At 43.3% G+C, this 16,510-nt stretch overlaps 1 protein-coding gene across 1 annotated transcript; it reads right to left on the bottom strand.

The window, feature by feature from the left end:
- Positions 1-3,333: 3,333 nt before the first annotated feature.
- LOC123136783 (S-adenosylmethionine synthase) lies at positions 3,334-5,978 on the bottom strand. Its single transcript, XM_044556284.1, has 2 exons — positions 5,849-5,978; positions 3,334-4,774 (listed from the first exon to the last, which is right to left on the bottom strand). Exon 2 carries the CDS (start codon positions 4,762-4,764, stop codon positions 3,574-3,576), a length of 1,191 nt encoding a protein of 396 aa, XP_044412219.1. The 5' UTR covers positions 4,765-4,774; positions 5,849-5,978; the 3' UTR covers positions 3,334-3,573.
- Positions 5,979-16,510: the final 10,532 nt, after the last annotated feature.

The raw sequence follows: 16,510 nt of genomic DNA, 5'->3' as shown, positions 1-16,510 counted from the left end.
GGGCGATGGCGACTAAGATTGCATCTGCCTACATGTAAACCCTAGCCTCCATCGTGTATATAAGGGGAGGCTAGAGGGCTCTCATGGGCATCTCCTCTCAGCTAGAAACTCACGGTAGCAATCTCATACACCATTGTAAACCCCTCGCACAAGGTATCCCTCCACCATGAATAACAAAAACAAGCAAGACATAGGGTATTACTCTCTGGAGGCCCAAACCTAGGTAAAACTCCCGCATCACATTCGGTCTGTGACTTCAAGCTAGCCTTGGACACCGAGGGATCTGATGGAATTCTGCACCGTCATGCTCCATTCACCGCGAGCATTGGCGGCTCCACGTCCATGTGAAGGAGCGTGACTGCCTATTCGAGAAGATCGCGGTAGAGACAGACGCGGGGGCGGGAATGCTGCTAACTTTGGTAGCTCCTCGTCATTCGTGTTGGGCCGCAATGACCACGAGGTCGGACCGTTCACGACAATCATCAATCTCACCTCGACCAGCGACGTCCACGACCAGGCGTCAGACTCCGACAAAGAGTATAACGTGGGAGATGGAACCACCCACGGTCGGGAAAGAGCAGGACGTGGGACACAAACGTGCCAATGGTCGGCGAAGAGCAGTACATGGGACACGAACATGCCCACGCCGGGGAAGATTTGGATTAGGGTAACTTTTGCTATGTAATTTTCTTCCTATATATTAATGAAAATTTCATGTCCGCTTTTATTTGATGCACCGGGTTGGATGGACGGCTGCCATATCAGTGTCCGTGGAAATATAGCGTGTCCAGTTTGAGATTTCTCATGCTCTCTTCTTTTGGTTTAATGAATGAAGCTCTATCTAGAAAATTGCGCTCGTTCCTAGGGACACCCAATGCTAGGGTTTCTTCTGCCTATTGCTGGCGTCGACGTCAGTCTGCCTCGTCTCCTGTGGCCTTAGGGCCATGGAGGCGCAGTGGATACTGGCCCTTGTCGATGAAAGGGCTCCGTTTTTGGATGTCTTCTTGAGTTTTTTAAGGTTTGTGTCCTACTCAAAGAGGCGATGCAGCGGCGGCTCTCTGAAGATGGCATAAGGTTCTCCCGCCTAGCCCCCGTCGTGGCGATGCTTCTAGCATTGTCGGAGGGCATGTGAAGGTTTGTCTCTGGCGGGTCTCACAGGATTCTGCTGGCGTTTGACTTCGCTGGATCCAATTTTCATTCGTCCACGTTCGTGTGTCTACATGTTGAGTACTTTCGATCTACGCTTCTCTTCGTCGGCGACAAGGTTTTTGTTCCGGTGCGCTAGTCCTATAAGGGTTAGCGCAACGACTTCCCAACTGTCCACTACAATAAGGTTTGCTTGGCTTCAATGAGGAAGATGCAATGACAGCGGCGCGACTTCGTCTCGCTCCAGTGCTTATAGTCGTCGCTAGGTGATCTATGGATCTGAATGTAATTTTTTACTTCTGTCTTTTTTACTACCTTGATTCTTGATGAATAGATTGAAAGTTCTTCCAAAAAAAGCTTTGTCGAGAAAAAGGTTTAGAAGTTTTTTCTATAGCTCACAACAAATTTTGCAGATCTAGGTGGAGCAGCACAATAGGCAACCGAATTCTCACTTCGCGTATCAAATCACCATCGGTTTCTGTGGTGACACTTTTTTTTGCGCAAATCTATGGTGACACTATTGACTCCAAACCAAACGAACTACCAGTAATATGAAAAGCGTGTTTCGAAAAAAAAAGTAATATGAAAAGCACACTGACGCTAGCCAGTCTCGTAAATAAAGCATCCGCATCCCTCAATGCTAAAATGCTACTCCCTCCGTTTCTAAATTTAAGCAGATTTTAATATAAACTGCATACGAATTTATATAAACGTATTTAAAGATGTAGATTTATTCATTTTACTTCGTATGTACTTCCTTTGTCCCAAAATATAAGAACGTTTTTGACACTACACTAGTATCAAAAACATTCTTATATTATGTAACGAAGGGAGTAGTTAATATGATCTTATATTTACCCTGCAAAAAAATATGATCTTATATTTAAAAACAGAGGGAGTAGAACGATCATTGGTGCTAAGCGATGCTATGGCAGGTGTAGCACTAGCCAGATTTTTTTTCTCAAGAAAACTTCTAATATATTTATTTTCTATTATGACAGTACAACGAACATCAGAAATAATAAAAATTACCAGATTCATAGACCATCTAGCGACGACTACAAGCACTGAAGCAAGCCGAAAGCACGCCGTCGTCATCTGCCCTTCCTCATCAAAGCCGAGCAAAAATTATTGTACTCATAGTAAACAGTCGGAAAGTCGTCGTGTTAAGGCCTCATAGGACTAGCGCACCAAAACAGCAACCGTCGCTGAAGAAGAGTAACGTAAATCGAAAGGATCCAACCTGAAAACACACGAAAGTAGACGAACGACAACCAAACTCGAGTAGATCCACCAAATATAGATCCACTGAGACACACCTCCACACACCTACTGATGATGCCAGACGCATCACCAGGACGGGGGCTAGGCGGGAAGAACCTTATTCCATCTTCAGAAAGCCGCCGCCATCCCGCCTTTCTGAGCAGAATATAAACCCTAACAAAACTCAAAGAACCATCTAAAAGAAAAGTCCTCCCGCCAGCAAAGGCCGAGATCCATCACGTCCATTAACCCTGAGGCCACCGGAGATGAGGCGGACCACCGTGACAACACCAGCCAGGTTAAAATAAGAACGCCGTCTGACGCCTCCTAGGGGGATAACTAGAGCCAACGATCATTCCCTCAGCTAAAAACAAATGAACGTTTCCGATCACTCCCAACTAACGCTCTAGAATTACCATCCGAAACAGATTAAATTATCAAGTTGTTGTATAAGAATTGTCATGTTCTAAAATAATAATTACCATGTTGAAAATTGTCATGCTCGCCAAAGGGAGTTAACGAAAACAAATATGAAAATGCTCTAAACCCAAAATTTGCCATATGAAAATGTGTTCGTAGATTATCATCCTAAGCAAACCTTTAACGCAGCCAGCTCATACTTCGCTCTCAGAGTACGTGAGAGTTCGGTACGTGAGAGTGAACGCTCTAGGATTCAATCATTTCAATGTGCATGAGGGTATTCACTCATAGAGGCTTAAAAACCTACTAGTACGCTCTTATATTATACTCTTATATCATAAGACGGAGGGAGTAACATTTAGGTAAGAAAAACATACCTAAATGTTACTCCCTCTGTCTCATAATATAAGAGCATTTATAAGAAGCATTTTTTATGTGGATGCTCTCTACTGCGGAAGGAAAAGAAATCGCAATCATGCTGAATAGAGTTGTTCCAACACAAGATGGCTAGCAAAGAGAGGAAAGTCATATTTCTTTAACAGTTTCAATCTTGTCGCCACCATTACCATGACATGAGCAGATAAGAACACAAGTAACACACCCACAATACAAGCACCTCTAAACACAGACACTCAAAAAAAAAAAACTTGCACCATTGCAGCAAGCACTGGAGCAGTGAATAGAGATATTACTTGCTGTGATAGGTAAAACTAAATTTATTCAGAGAGTTCGCTAAGTGTTTGCTCACGCAGAAGGCTTCTCCCACTTGAGGGGCTTCACCACCTCCCAGGTGAAGTCTGCGCCCTCCCTGCCGAAGTGACCGTATGCCGCCGTCTTGAGGTAGCGCCCCTTCCCACCCCTCTTGAGGTCGAGGTTGATGATGATCATGCCTGGCCTGAAGTCAAAGTTCTCCTTGACAATCTCGAGGATCTCCTTGTCAGGGATCTTGCCCGTGCCGTATGTGTCGACAAACACCGAGAGTGGTTCAGGCACGCCAATAGCATAAGACACCTGGACGATGCAGCGGCGGGCAATGCCGCTTGCAACAATGCTCTTCGCCGCCTGCCTGGCAACATATGCACCACTGCGGTCAACCTTGGTCGGGTCCTTGCCAGAGAAAGCGCCTCCACCATGAGCTCCCCAGCCACCATAGGTGTCAATGATGATCTTCCTGCCAGTGAGACCAGCATCACCGTGAGGTCCACCAATGACAAAGCGGCCAGATGGGTTGAGATGGAAGATGGTATTCTCATCAAGGTACTGCTCTGGGATGACAGGCTTAATCACATGCTCCTTCAGATCAGCAGCAATCTCATCATTGGTCACTGTCTCATCGTGCTGGGTGGAAATGAGCACAGTGTGGACACGTATAGGGACCATAGCACCATTGTCATTGTGATACTCCACAGTCACCTGGGTCTTGCCATCAGGCCTCAACCACGGGCAGGTGGCGTTCTTGCGGACCTCGGTGAGACGAGCACCAAGCTTGGTAGCAAGAACATGGCTGAGGGGCATGAACTCCGGAGTCTCATCAGTTGCATATCCAAACATATGGCCCTGGTCACCAGCGCCAATCTCCTCAGGCCGCTTGGTAAAGTGGCCATGGACACCCTGCGCGATGTCAGGGGACTGCTGCTCAATGTTGACAAGTACCTTGCAGTGGTCAGCATCAAGCCCTACATCATTGGACACAAAACCGATGCCACGGCAAGTATCCCTGACAATCTTCTCATAGTCAACATTGGCCTTGGTAGTGATCTCACCGAAAACCATGACCATGTTGGTCTTGGTGCATGTCTCACAAGCAACCTTGCTGTCAGGGTCTTCAGCCAGGCATGCATCTAGCACAGCATCAGATATCTGGTCGCAGAGCTTGTCAGGGTGCCCCTCATTGACAGACTCAGACGTGAAGAGGAAGGTTTCAACTTCAGCCATCTTCTTTGGCCTAAACAAAAGGTGATCAGTGTCTCAGAACATAAATTGTGTCATAAGAACAAAAAGGTGTCATCGAACATTCTAGAGGTTAGAAACTTAGATTTAAATTACCAGATCTGACATACATCCAAACAATTTTACTTTATTAAACTCATTACAATCATGATCGTCATCTAGTGAACTGCTCATGAGTGTTAGCAGTTGTGTGAATGTGCACAAGTCGTTCTGCTCCCTATTGTAAAAAGTTGGCAGCAGTAGGGACAAGAAATACACATACAAGATCCTAATCAAAGCATCCTAAAATAATCAAGTTGCACAAACAGGACAAGATTCAACGAATAAAAGAATAACCCGTTGCACTCAACTCCGCAGGGCTGTAACCTGCGAATCAGCATCTCGGGACACAGCAGTATAAATTCTATTCTTCCCAGGACAAGGTTCTAAGAACAACATAATCCAGTATTATTCGCAGCACAAGGTACCTATCCAATTGCACTGTGACCAAACAATTTATCCACTGTCCAGCACTAAATCCCAGCCACTATTTCGCAGCATAAAGGTACCTATCCAATTGCACTGTGAACTACTATAAAAAAAATGTACTGTGACCAAACTACTGCTCGCAATCCATTGTTCAGCACTAAATCCCAGATAAAAGGACAGGGCACTATAAATCTCTGCGTACAGAACAAGCCCTGCTCATCACTACTAACGCTAATCCCTCGACTGGTTCACAGGACGAATAATGGTCGCAGTACACCCAATCTCCCAAGGATTTTAGAGAGATAAAAGGGTGGCGAAATCCCCAATCAAGAGGATCTAGCTCGTCACTGCGAACCTGGGCGATACTTCCTCTAGACAACAAGTTGTCAAGAAAATAAGCGCAAATTTCACCGCGAAGTACCGGGGCGACGGATCAAGAGGCGGCCGTTTCTAAAGCCCTAAGCGACAAACGCGTACCAGATCGGAGCGAAGATAGATAGCAACGGAAGCAAAATGAAGCAGCCTACTAGATCGGAACGAGCTTAAGCAAAATGAAGAAGAAGAAGAAGAAGAAGAAGGGCGGCAGGGGAGGGCGCCTCACCTTGTTCGCTTGTGGCGGCGGGGGCGGCGACGGCGGCGGGAGGCTAGGGGATGACGTTGACACTCGAGCACAGCACGGCGTAGGGGGGGTCGGACCCGGATCGTGGGTTCTGGTTATATAGAAGTCGGGGGAGTGGGGCGGGCATGGGCCGTTGGATGGCATCGGATGGTGGTGGTGGAAGACCCGACGACAGCGACTCGTGCCCACCTATCCGGTCTCAAGACGCGTGGCGGTCGTTGGACGAGCATGGTGGCCCGTGCGCGTCTCTAGTGGGCAGTTTTCAAAAACTGAAAATGGTTAACGCTAATTATGCGATTTGCAATTAGCTACTGGCCAATTTAACGTTCTTCAGTTTTTGGAAATTAATTTCGGGTGTTGAGCAAACTAATGGCGCCAGCAAAATGTGATTCCATGCCATATAATTAGTTGACTCAAATTTGTCCAGGTACGGATGTATCTAGACACGTATTTAGCGTTAGGTGCATCCGTATTTATAAAATACGATACGACTATCATGCCTAGGTACATCCGTATTTAGACAAATGTGATTTAACTAATTAGGGATGAAGATAATATGTTTTTTTCAGAATCAGATGTATACACACACGTTTTAATATATTTATTCCCTCATTTCAATCTGTGTGCAGTCTATATTAAAATATTTAAAATATCTTATAATTGGAAACAAAGGAGTAATTTGATTCCTTCTGGAGCTAAATCGGTTTTCAAAGTTATTCAATTTTGCTCAGATGAGGATATTTTGCTTACAATTTCGGTGTACTTCATTTTATGTGCAAATTAAAAGTTTAAAGAAGCGCAAGCAACCTCCGGCTTTAAATTAACAAAACGAAAACTTAGGCCTCCTTTGGTTTAGAGGAATCTTGTAAGAATTTCATATGATATGATATCTATAGGAAAAATTCCTTTAGAGCCATTTGGTTTGTAGGAATGAAATCCTATACCTATGGAGGAATTCTTCCTACCCTCATATTTCATAGGAAAATAAGGCCTCCTTTGATTCATAGGATAGGAATGTTATAGGAATAGGAAAATCGTAGGAAGAGAGATGATATGCACCTCAATTCCTATAGAGAAAGAGATGTCATTTGATGCATAGGATATGAATTTTTTCATTGAGTCTTAACTAACTTTATTTCCTCCAAAATGTAAAGGATTGATTCCTATCCTACATAGGAATAGGAATTCATTCCTACAAACCGAAGGACTTCAAAGGAAATTTTTCTATGCAAATCCTATCCTATAGAAATCCTATAAAATTCCTACAAACCGAAGGAAGCCTAAACATTAGTCTAGACTTAATAAAAAAAATCCTATGATGTGAATCAGAGGGCATCTCCTTTCCTATTCCTACTAATAGAATTTGAGATACATATCATCTCATTCTTTATTATTTTTCTATTCCTACGATTTTCCTACCCTATGAACCAAAGGAGGCCTAAGGTTGGCGAGTTAGAAAGTCTTGAAAAAAAACAAAACTACACACAAGAGTCGCCATGATGGTCTTCCCTCAAAACAAAAACTACACACAAGAAAGCAAGGCGCGCTCCCAACCGCTAAAAAGTATCTGATAGAGAGGTAGAGTATGTTTTGACTCGGAAAAATAAAAGACACTATGTGGGGCACCATTCATGGGAGGCGACGTCGCCTCCAGTTGATGGCATGTATATGTTTAAGGTTGTACAACGCTTTGGTCGCACCAGCCATGTCTTTCATCTCCCGAGCGACACCCATAGCTGGAGGGGGAAAACACAATTGAAAATGCAATTGGCTGGATTGAAAACAACTTTTCAATAGCAAGTTTACTGCGCGCAAGTGTTGTTCTTATTCCGAGCTCATGTGAGCTCGGGTGAACAGTAAAATCAAAAAAATGGAAAAATATATATTCTGAATTTATTTGTGTCAAACATTGACAAATGTTTTCATTGTTTGCAAATTTCATCACCGGATGACATTTGCGGAAAATTGGCAAAAAAAGAGAAAATCAATGCTCCAAAATGCTTTTTCTATTTATTTTTTACTGTTCACCCGAGCATGATTAGAACATTCGTGTTCGTTCATTGTGTATAATCCATGAAGCTCACACTAGGGCAGCAAAGCAACGCCAAACAACTCTTTGCACATAGCATGAAGACCACAAGTTTGGAAGCTGACTGGGAGGGGGTCCAATCAGAGCCTAATCACATGCCTATGATGGCAGAAGTGCATACAAATTCAGCTACAGAACATGAAGCAAAATGATGTTGATGTTCTCCATTTGGGAACGTAAAGCACAAATCCCATCAAACAACTCGTTGAAGTTAGCAATGTGCATCGGTGTAGGAAGATGGTTTCGTAAGAGCTGCCATAGAAACATGTTGATTTTGAGTGGTAGGGCACCTCGCCAAAGAAGATAGAGTCGACTTTGTCTATCAATGTTACTGAAAGGGCATGTAGCCCCTAAATGTGATTTTGTTAATTAAGGACAATCTTTATGGACTAATGTTTTCACTGAGATATATTTGACGGTATTGTCCATAGTTGGTGCATAAAGGATACTAGATGGAATCAACGATGAAGTCCATATATATGAAGATAAATTTGCTCTAAGCTTGGTGTTAAATGACAATTCCTATGGAGCATCAACTGTATTGAATCATATATGAAGATATGTTTCATAGTGATGCTTGAAGTGCATTGGGTTGTTTTGTGAAGAATGCCATCAAAGCATCTAAAAAGTCCTTGTTGGGGAACATTGCATGGAAAACAAAAAAAATTCTACGCACATGCAAGATCTATGAAGGAGATGCATAGCAACGAGAGGGGAGAGCGTGTCTACGTACCCTCGTAGACCGTAAGCGGAAGCGTTTAACAACGCGATAGATGTAGTTGAACTTCTTCGCGCTCCAACCGATCAAGTACCAAACGTACGACACCTCCGCGTTCTGCACACGTTCAGCTCGTTGACGTCCTCCGCCTTCTTGATCCAGCAAGACGGCGAGGTAATAGATGAGTTTTGACAACACGACGGCATGGTGACGGTGATTGTGATGTGATCTCCGCATGGCTTCGCCTAAGCACTACGAAAATATGACCGAGGGAGTAAACGGTGGATGGGGCGCCGCACACGGCTAAGACAATGTCGTGTCCCGTTGTGTGGCGCACCCTCCCCATATATATAGGTGGGAGGGGAGGGGAGGTAGCCAGGCACGACCTAGGGCTGGCCGCCGGCCCCTAGGGCCCCTGCCTTGCCTGCGCCCCCCTTTCCTTGTATTAACAAGGTGGAAGCAAAGAGGGGGGAGGGAAGGAAGGGGGAGTCCTACTCCACACTTTCCTTTTCCCTCCCCTCTTTCCTTCTCCTCCTCATAAGGCCGACCTCTATAGGGGCGCACCAGCTCCTTGTGGGCTGGTGTGTTCCCTCTCTTGGACCATAAGGCCCATATCTTTGCCAGGGGTGCCCGAACCTCGTTTCCGGTGACGCGATAAGTACCCAGTACCCTCCAAAACACTTCCGGTGTCCGAATACCATCATCCTATATATCATTATTTACCTCTCAACCATTTCGAGACTCCTCGCCATGTCCATGATCTCATCAAGGACTCCGAACAACATTCATTCACCAAATCACATAACTCATATAACACTATATCGTCAACGAACGTTAAGCGTGCGGACCCTACGGGTTTGAGAACTATGTAGACATGAGCGAGACACCTCTCTGGTCAATAACCAATAGTGGAACCTGGATGCCCATATTGGCTCCTACATATTCTACGAAGATCTTTATCGGTCGAACCATTATGACAACATACGTAATTCCCTATGTCCATCGGTATGTTACTTGCCCGAGATTCGATCGTTGGTATGTCTATACCTAGTTAAATCTCGTTACTGGCAAGTCTCTTTACTTGTTCCGTCATACATCACCTTGTGACTAACTCCTTAGTCGTTTGCTTGCAAGCTTATGATGTGTATTACCGAGAGAGCCCAGAGATACCTCTCCAATACTCGGAGTGACAAATCCTAATCTCGATCTATGCCAACTCAACAAACACCTTTGGAGATACCTATAGAGCATCTTTATGCACCCAGTTACATTGTGACGTTTGATAGCACACAAGGTATTCCTCCGGTATGCGGGAGTTGCATAATCTCATAGTTGAAGGAATATGTATTTAACATGAAGAAAGCAATATCAATAAAACTTGAACGGTCATTATGCTAAGCAAACAGATGGGTCTTGTCCATCACATCATTCTCCTAATGATGTGATCCCGTTATCAAATGACAACACATGTCTATGGTTAGGAAACCTTAACCATTTTTGATTAACGAGCTAGTCTAGTAGAGGCATACTAGGGACATGGTATTTGTTTATGTATTCACACATGTATTTAAGTTTCCGATCAATACAATTCTAGCATGAATAATAAAATTTTATCATGAATAAGGAAATATAAAATAACAACTTTATTATTGCCTCTAGGGAATATTTCCTTCAGTCCTCATGGTATCCTTCTCTGTATACCCCATGCTCACGGGCTTGTGTCGTGCGCACGGGGTCGAGTGTCAACTCTCTGGATACCCCGTGTAATAGGGCCTAGGTTTTTGGCTTTGGAGATCGCATGTTCAATGAGGTTTGAAGTTGGTCTTCGGGGACTTCTATTGAATCCAATAAGGTGATTTCCATGTCCAACCAAATTTTTTCAAGGGGGAGTTCATTGGAATATCTCAAAGATTAACATATTTGGGGCTTTTAAGGATCAAGGGCTTGAGAGAATAATTAAAGAGAATAATTCAAGTTATGGTTTCAAGACAATATCATGGTGAGCTCATATTTTGTGTTTAGGTTTATCAAGTCTTAAAGCAAGCAACTAAAGTGAAGAATTCATTGTGCCTCTCAAGAGATTATGATGGAGTTTTAGGAGAGGATGTGGCGACCAAGATGATATTCATAGTGGAACTTGATAAGGACATGGAAGAATCTTTGGTAATATAGTCTTGAAGCAATGACGGGAAGTGAAGAGTTCATTGTGGCTTTCAATAAACCAAGATGGGGCATGAAGTAAAGATGTTGGTTGACCAAGACAAAGCTCGAAGATTATCTAGATGGTCAACTCTCAAAGTGCAATCTTTGTACCACGTGGGATCAAGTGATCTAGTGGTATGGTAAGTAATTGTGAATTGTGCTTTGTGACCTAACCCATATTATGTGTTTTTTATGTCTACTTGGGTTAGGAGTTTATCATGGGCTTGCATAGAAAAGAAAGATTTCAAGTAGCCTAGTGTGGATGACATCAAGTGGTGATGGTCATCGGGTTCGAGGTGTCCAAGTGCAAGATGAGAAGCTGGAGGTTATATGCTTTGAATCTTGTGGTCCTCATCATGATAATGTGCATGTGAAGATGAGCTTAAGTTAAGGCTTTCCCCATTGCAATATGGGGAAGCATTTCGAGTATCTTCACCAAGTGATTGTGGACAAGAAAATGATTTCAACTTGAGGCAAGCATTAAAGTCATCATCAAGATCAAGTGGAATGTGCAAGGCAAAGGTATAACTTAGATAAGTTTTTCTAGTTTTTCCGGTCTCATGGTGCTTGGAGGGAGACCGGATTATAGGTTTGATAGTCGTACTATCAAGGGGGGCTTTCGGGCAAGTAGCTTGATCACGTCGCATGTATAGAGCTCAAACCTTTTCATGATTTGCATCATTATTTATTGTTGATCTTGGGTGGTTATCTATGTGAGGACCTTGGGCTTTTCCATAGCTTTAAAACGAGCCCAAGATCATCAAATTCGGAGTTCGTATGCCAAAGTTATGCTTGTTTTGGTTTCCTGCTTTGGGCTATTTCTATGTACCTCGTGGGCACGAGGTTTTGAGGCCGTGGGCACGGGCTTGTACTGTGGACACGGGACCCCGTGGGCACGAGGTGTCCAGGAAGTGTCTGTTGGAGCCCCAACGACTAGTTTTGGGGTTTGGCTATTTGAGGGCTTCGTCCCCCATCCGGTTTGAGGGTTGTTTATACACTTTATAAACATCATTTTGAGTCTCTTACTACCTCTTCCAAACCCCTATCCCCCCTCTATGTGAAGGGGGGGGTTTGTGGATGAATCTTTGAGTCATTTGTTGATTCTATCCATGGCATCCCCTTTGTTGAATGCCCTACTTTCGAGAGTGCATCTTGTGAGATTGAGAGAGTGAGTTGAGCATTTGTTGCTTGACCTTGCATTGCATTTGTTGCTTGACCTTGCATTGCATTTGTTGCATTGGTTTGAGCTCCCTACATTGACTTGTTCGAGTGAGAGCCCATGAGTTTATTACTCTTGGAGGCTTCCGCCTCCTAGACGGTTTGTTGATATATTGAGAAGTTTGTGAAGAGGCCTATGTGGTCAAGGTTACTCCGGAAGCTTCCTTTTGTGCTGCGCTCTAGGGAAGGGTGTGAAGTGGCCTAGGTGGTAAAGTTGCTCCGGATGCTTGCGTGTTTGTGGTGTGCTCCGGAGAAGTTTGTAAAGGTGCGGTGGTCGCCTTCAAGACCAACCCCGAGCGAATCCAGGCTCATCCGTTCTAGGTGACTCGAAAGGGAGAATACGGTGTGTCACTTGGTGACGCCCCAAAGCTTTGGCTTTGTCATCGCTCTGACAGAGATTAGCACTCTCACGAGTGTGAACTTCGGGATAAATTCGCATCCCCGACTAAGGATGGCAATGGGTCGGGTTTGGATCGGGTTGAACAATATCAAATCCACATCCATATCCATTAATATAGTCTTTGCCAGCCCATGAAAGAAAATCCATGGGTGAAAAATTGTGTCCATGTCCAAACCCAATGGATATCCATGAAAATAGTCTTTGCCCGCCCATGAATGGGTGAATTTTTTCTAACATATTAGAATGATGAGTCATTTAACTAGGAGATAAAAATAAGGGAAGGGACATTGGAGTATGCATGTTGATACGCCTCCAACGTATCTACTTTTCCAAACACTTTTGCCCTTATTTTGGACTCTAACTTGCATGATTTGAATGGAACTAACTCGGACTGACGTTGTTTTTAGCAGAACTGCCATGGTGTTATTTTTTTTGTAGAAATAAAAGTTCTCGGAATGACCTGAAACTCCATGGAGTCACCTTTTGGAATTAATAAAAAATATTGGCAAAAGAATCAACATAAGGGGGCCCACACCCCGCCCTCCACTTATTCCAGCACCCACACACTTCGTCTTCCTCCAGAAAAAATCATCCCATAGCTCAAACCCATGTTCTAGCTCATTTTGCTGCCATTTTTGATCTTCTAGCTCAAAGCTCCATTCACAAAACTGCTTTGTGGGATTGTTCTTCGGTATGTGACTCCTCCAATGGTCCAATTAGTTTTTGTTCTAGTCCTTTATTTATTGCAATTTTTTACTGCTAAGGTGACCCTGTTCTTGAGCTTGCATGTCAAATTTATATGGTCTAAAGTAGTTTTAATGCATGATTTAGCTTCTAGGTACTTGTGGGAGTAGTTTCTATCAATCTTGTTCAGTTTGGTTCACTTTTTGAGTCACTAAAAATTTCAGAAATTTTTCCGAGGAAGAAAAATGTTTAGGAAAATGTACCAAGGTGGTTCTTCAAGGAAGAAAGAACCAAGGCTCGCGATACGTGAGCCGGACCTTGAACCACCAAGGGAAGCTCAAGTGCAGCCTTGTGAATGGTTGTCGGAAGAGTTTATGGTCCAAGCAGGCTTCAAGGATGAATTTGACACGTATGTACGTAATGCTGATCTTGAGGACTTGTATCAGATAAGTGCTGACAATAATAGTACCTCACTGATTCCTTTGTGAGGAGGTTTAAATTTTCATCCATGCGCAACACTCACACTGTTTATTTGATCTCTATGATAATCATATACCATGGACCTTGAAGATTTTAACACTACTTGTAAAATCCCACAGTGGGGCAACTTTAGTGAACCTCGCAAATCTGAATATAAAGATTTTCTTGCTAGTATCATTGTGGAAGAAACTAGAGAGATCACACAAGCTACCATAGGGAGCATTCATTTCCCTTCCATACATTACTTTGCTCTCTTTATAGGTAGATGCATTAATGGTGAAGATGAGCTTTCTCACATGTGCGTCCCAGATCTTAGTGTCCTCAAAGAGTGCGGTATTAGGTGATAAACAATATAACTTGGGGGTCATTGTTGCACGGAGGTTACATATTAATGGTAAAAGTGGAAATTTGTTTGGTGGAATTTATGCAACTCGTGTAGCTAATTATCTTGGTGTACCCATAAATGGAAATGATATTGAGTTGCCACCTACTTATCTAGATTATAATGCTATGGTTCACCATCGGTTTCTTGAGAGGAACGAACAGTTCCTCTAGTACCGACTAATCTTTGACAGGCGGTGTACTGTCCATATTACTCTCCCTGCTCCTACTTTCTTTAACTTTTAGGCAAACATGAGATATTTTATAACCAGGGAGGAGGCAAATGAATATGAGAGGAGTACGGAGGCAGCTCGCCTTCAAGCAGCAACTCTTCAGGTAGTAGCTGTTGCATCTCAGTACAACCCCAACTACGACTTTGGATATCCGCCAGGCCAACCGTGGCCATAGACCAACTTAGGCCAAAAGCCTAAGCTTGGGGGAGTACGTATTTCTCACCGACATTACATTCATGTTTACACACCATTCCAGTTGTCGGTGCTCATACTTTTTCATTATACGATATGCATCACACAATCTCTGATTCATCTATTCAAACCAACACAAAGAACTTCAAGGAGTGCCCCAAAGTTTCTATCGGAGAGTCAAGACGAAAACGTGTCCCAACCCCTTTGCATAGATTCCCAAGGTCACGGAGCCCACAAGTTGATCACCAAAACATACATCAAGTGAATCAATAGAATACCCCATTGTCACCACGGGTATCCCACGCAAGACATACATAAAGTGTTCTCAAATCCTTAAAGACTCAATCCCATAAGATAACTTCAAAGGGAAAACTCAATCCATTAGAAGAGAGTAGAGGGGGAGAAACATCATAAGATCCAACTATAACAGTAAAGCTCGCGGTACATCAAGATCGTGCCATATCAAGAACACGAGAGAGAGAGAGAGAGAGAGAGAGAGAGAGAGAGATCAACACATAGCTACTGGTACATACCCTCAGCCCCGAGGGTGAACTACTCCCTCCTCGTCATGGAGAGCGTCGGGATGACGAAGATGGCCACCGGTGATGATTCCCCCCTCCGGTAGGGTGCCGGATAGGGTCCCGATTGGTTTTTAGTGGCTACAGAGGCTTGCGGCGGCGGAACTCCCGATCTAGGTTATTTTCTGGAGGTTTTTGTATTTATAGAAGAGGTTGGCGTCGAGAACAAGTCAGGGGGACCCACGGAGAGTCCACGAGGCACAGGGGCGCGCCCTAGGGGGGTGCCCTCCACCCTCGTGGAGCCCACGGGCCTGCCCTCCAGTAACTCTTTGTTCCCGTATTTTTTATATTTTTCAGAAAAAATCTCCGTTGATTTTCAGTGCATCCCGAGAACTTTTATTTCTGCACAAAAACAACACCACGATAGTTCTGCTCAAAACAACGTCAGTCCGGGTTAGTTCTAACCAAATCATACCAAAATCATGTAAAAATATTGTAAACATGGCATGAATACATCAAAAAATATAGATACATTGGAGACGTATCAACATCCCCAAGCTTAATTCCTGCTCGTCCTCGAGTAGGTAAATGATAAAAACAAAATTTTTGATGTGGAATGCTACCTAACATATTTATCAATGTAATCTTCTTTATTGTGGCAAGAATATTCAGATCCATAAGATTCAAAACAAAAGTTTAATATTGACATAAAAATAATAATACTTCAAGCATACTAACAAAGCAATCATGTCTTCTCAAAATAACATGGCCAAAGAAAGCCATCCCTAAAAAATCATATAGTCTGGCTATGCTCTATCTTCATCACACAAAATATTTAAATCATGCATAACCCCAATGATAAGCCAAGCAATTGTTTCATACTTTTGATGTTCTCAAAAAAGTTCAATCTTCACGCAATACATGAGCGTGAGCCATGGATATAGCACTATAGGTGGAATAGAATGGTGGTTGTGGAGAAGACAAAAAGGAGAAGATAGTCTCACATCAACTAGGCGTATCAATGGGCTATGGAGATGTCCATCAATAGATATCAATGTGAGTGAGTAGGGATTGCCATGCAATGGATGCACTAGAGCTATAAGTGTATGAAATCTCAAAAAGAAACTAAGTGGGTGTGCATCCAACTCGCTTGCTCATGAAGACCTAGGGCATTTTGAGGAAGCCCATCATTGGAATATACAAGCCAAGTTCTATAATGAAAAATTCCTACTAGTATATGAAAGTGAAAACATATGAGACTCTCTATCATGAAGATCATGGTGCTACTTTGAAGCACAAGTGTGGTAAAAGGATAGTAGCATTGCCCCTTCTCTCTTTTTCTCTCATTTTTTTGTTTTCTTTTTTTTTGGCCTTCTCTTTTTTTATTCTTTTTTATTTTTCGTCCGGAATCTCATCCCGACTTGTGGGGGAATCATAGTCTCTATCATCCTTTCCTCACTGGGACAATGCTCTAATAATGATGATCATCACACTTTTATTTGCTTACAACTCAATACTTAGAACAAAAG

This window comes from Triticum aestivum, chromosome 6B (genome assembly GCF_018294505.1).
Source record: "Triticum aestivum cultivar Chinese Spring chromosome 6B, IWGSC CS RefSeq v2.1, whole genome shotgun sequence".
Classification (NCBI taxonomy): Eukaryota; Viridiplantae; Streptophyta; class Magnoliopsida; order Poales; family Poaceae; genus Triticum; species Triticum aestivum.
This window is presented reverse-complemented; position numbering and strand designations above follow the sequence as displayed.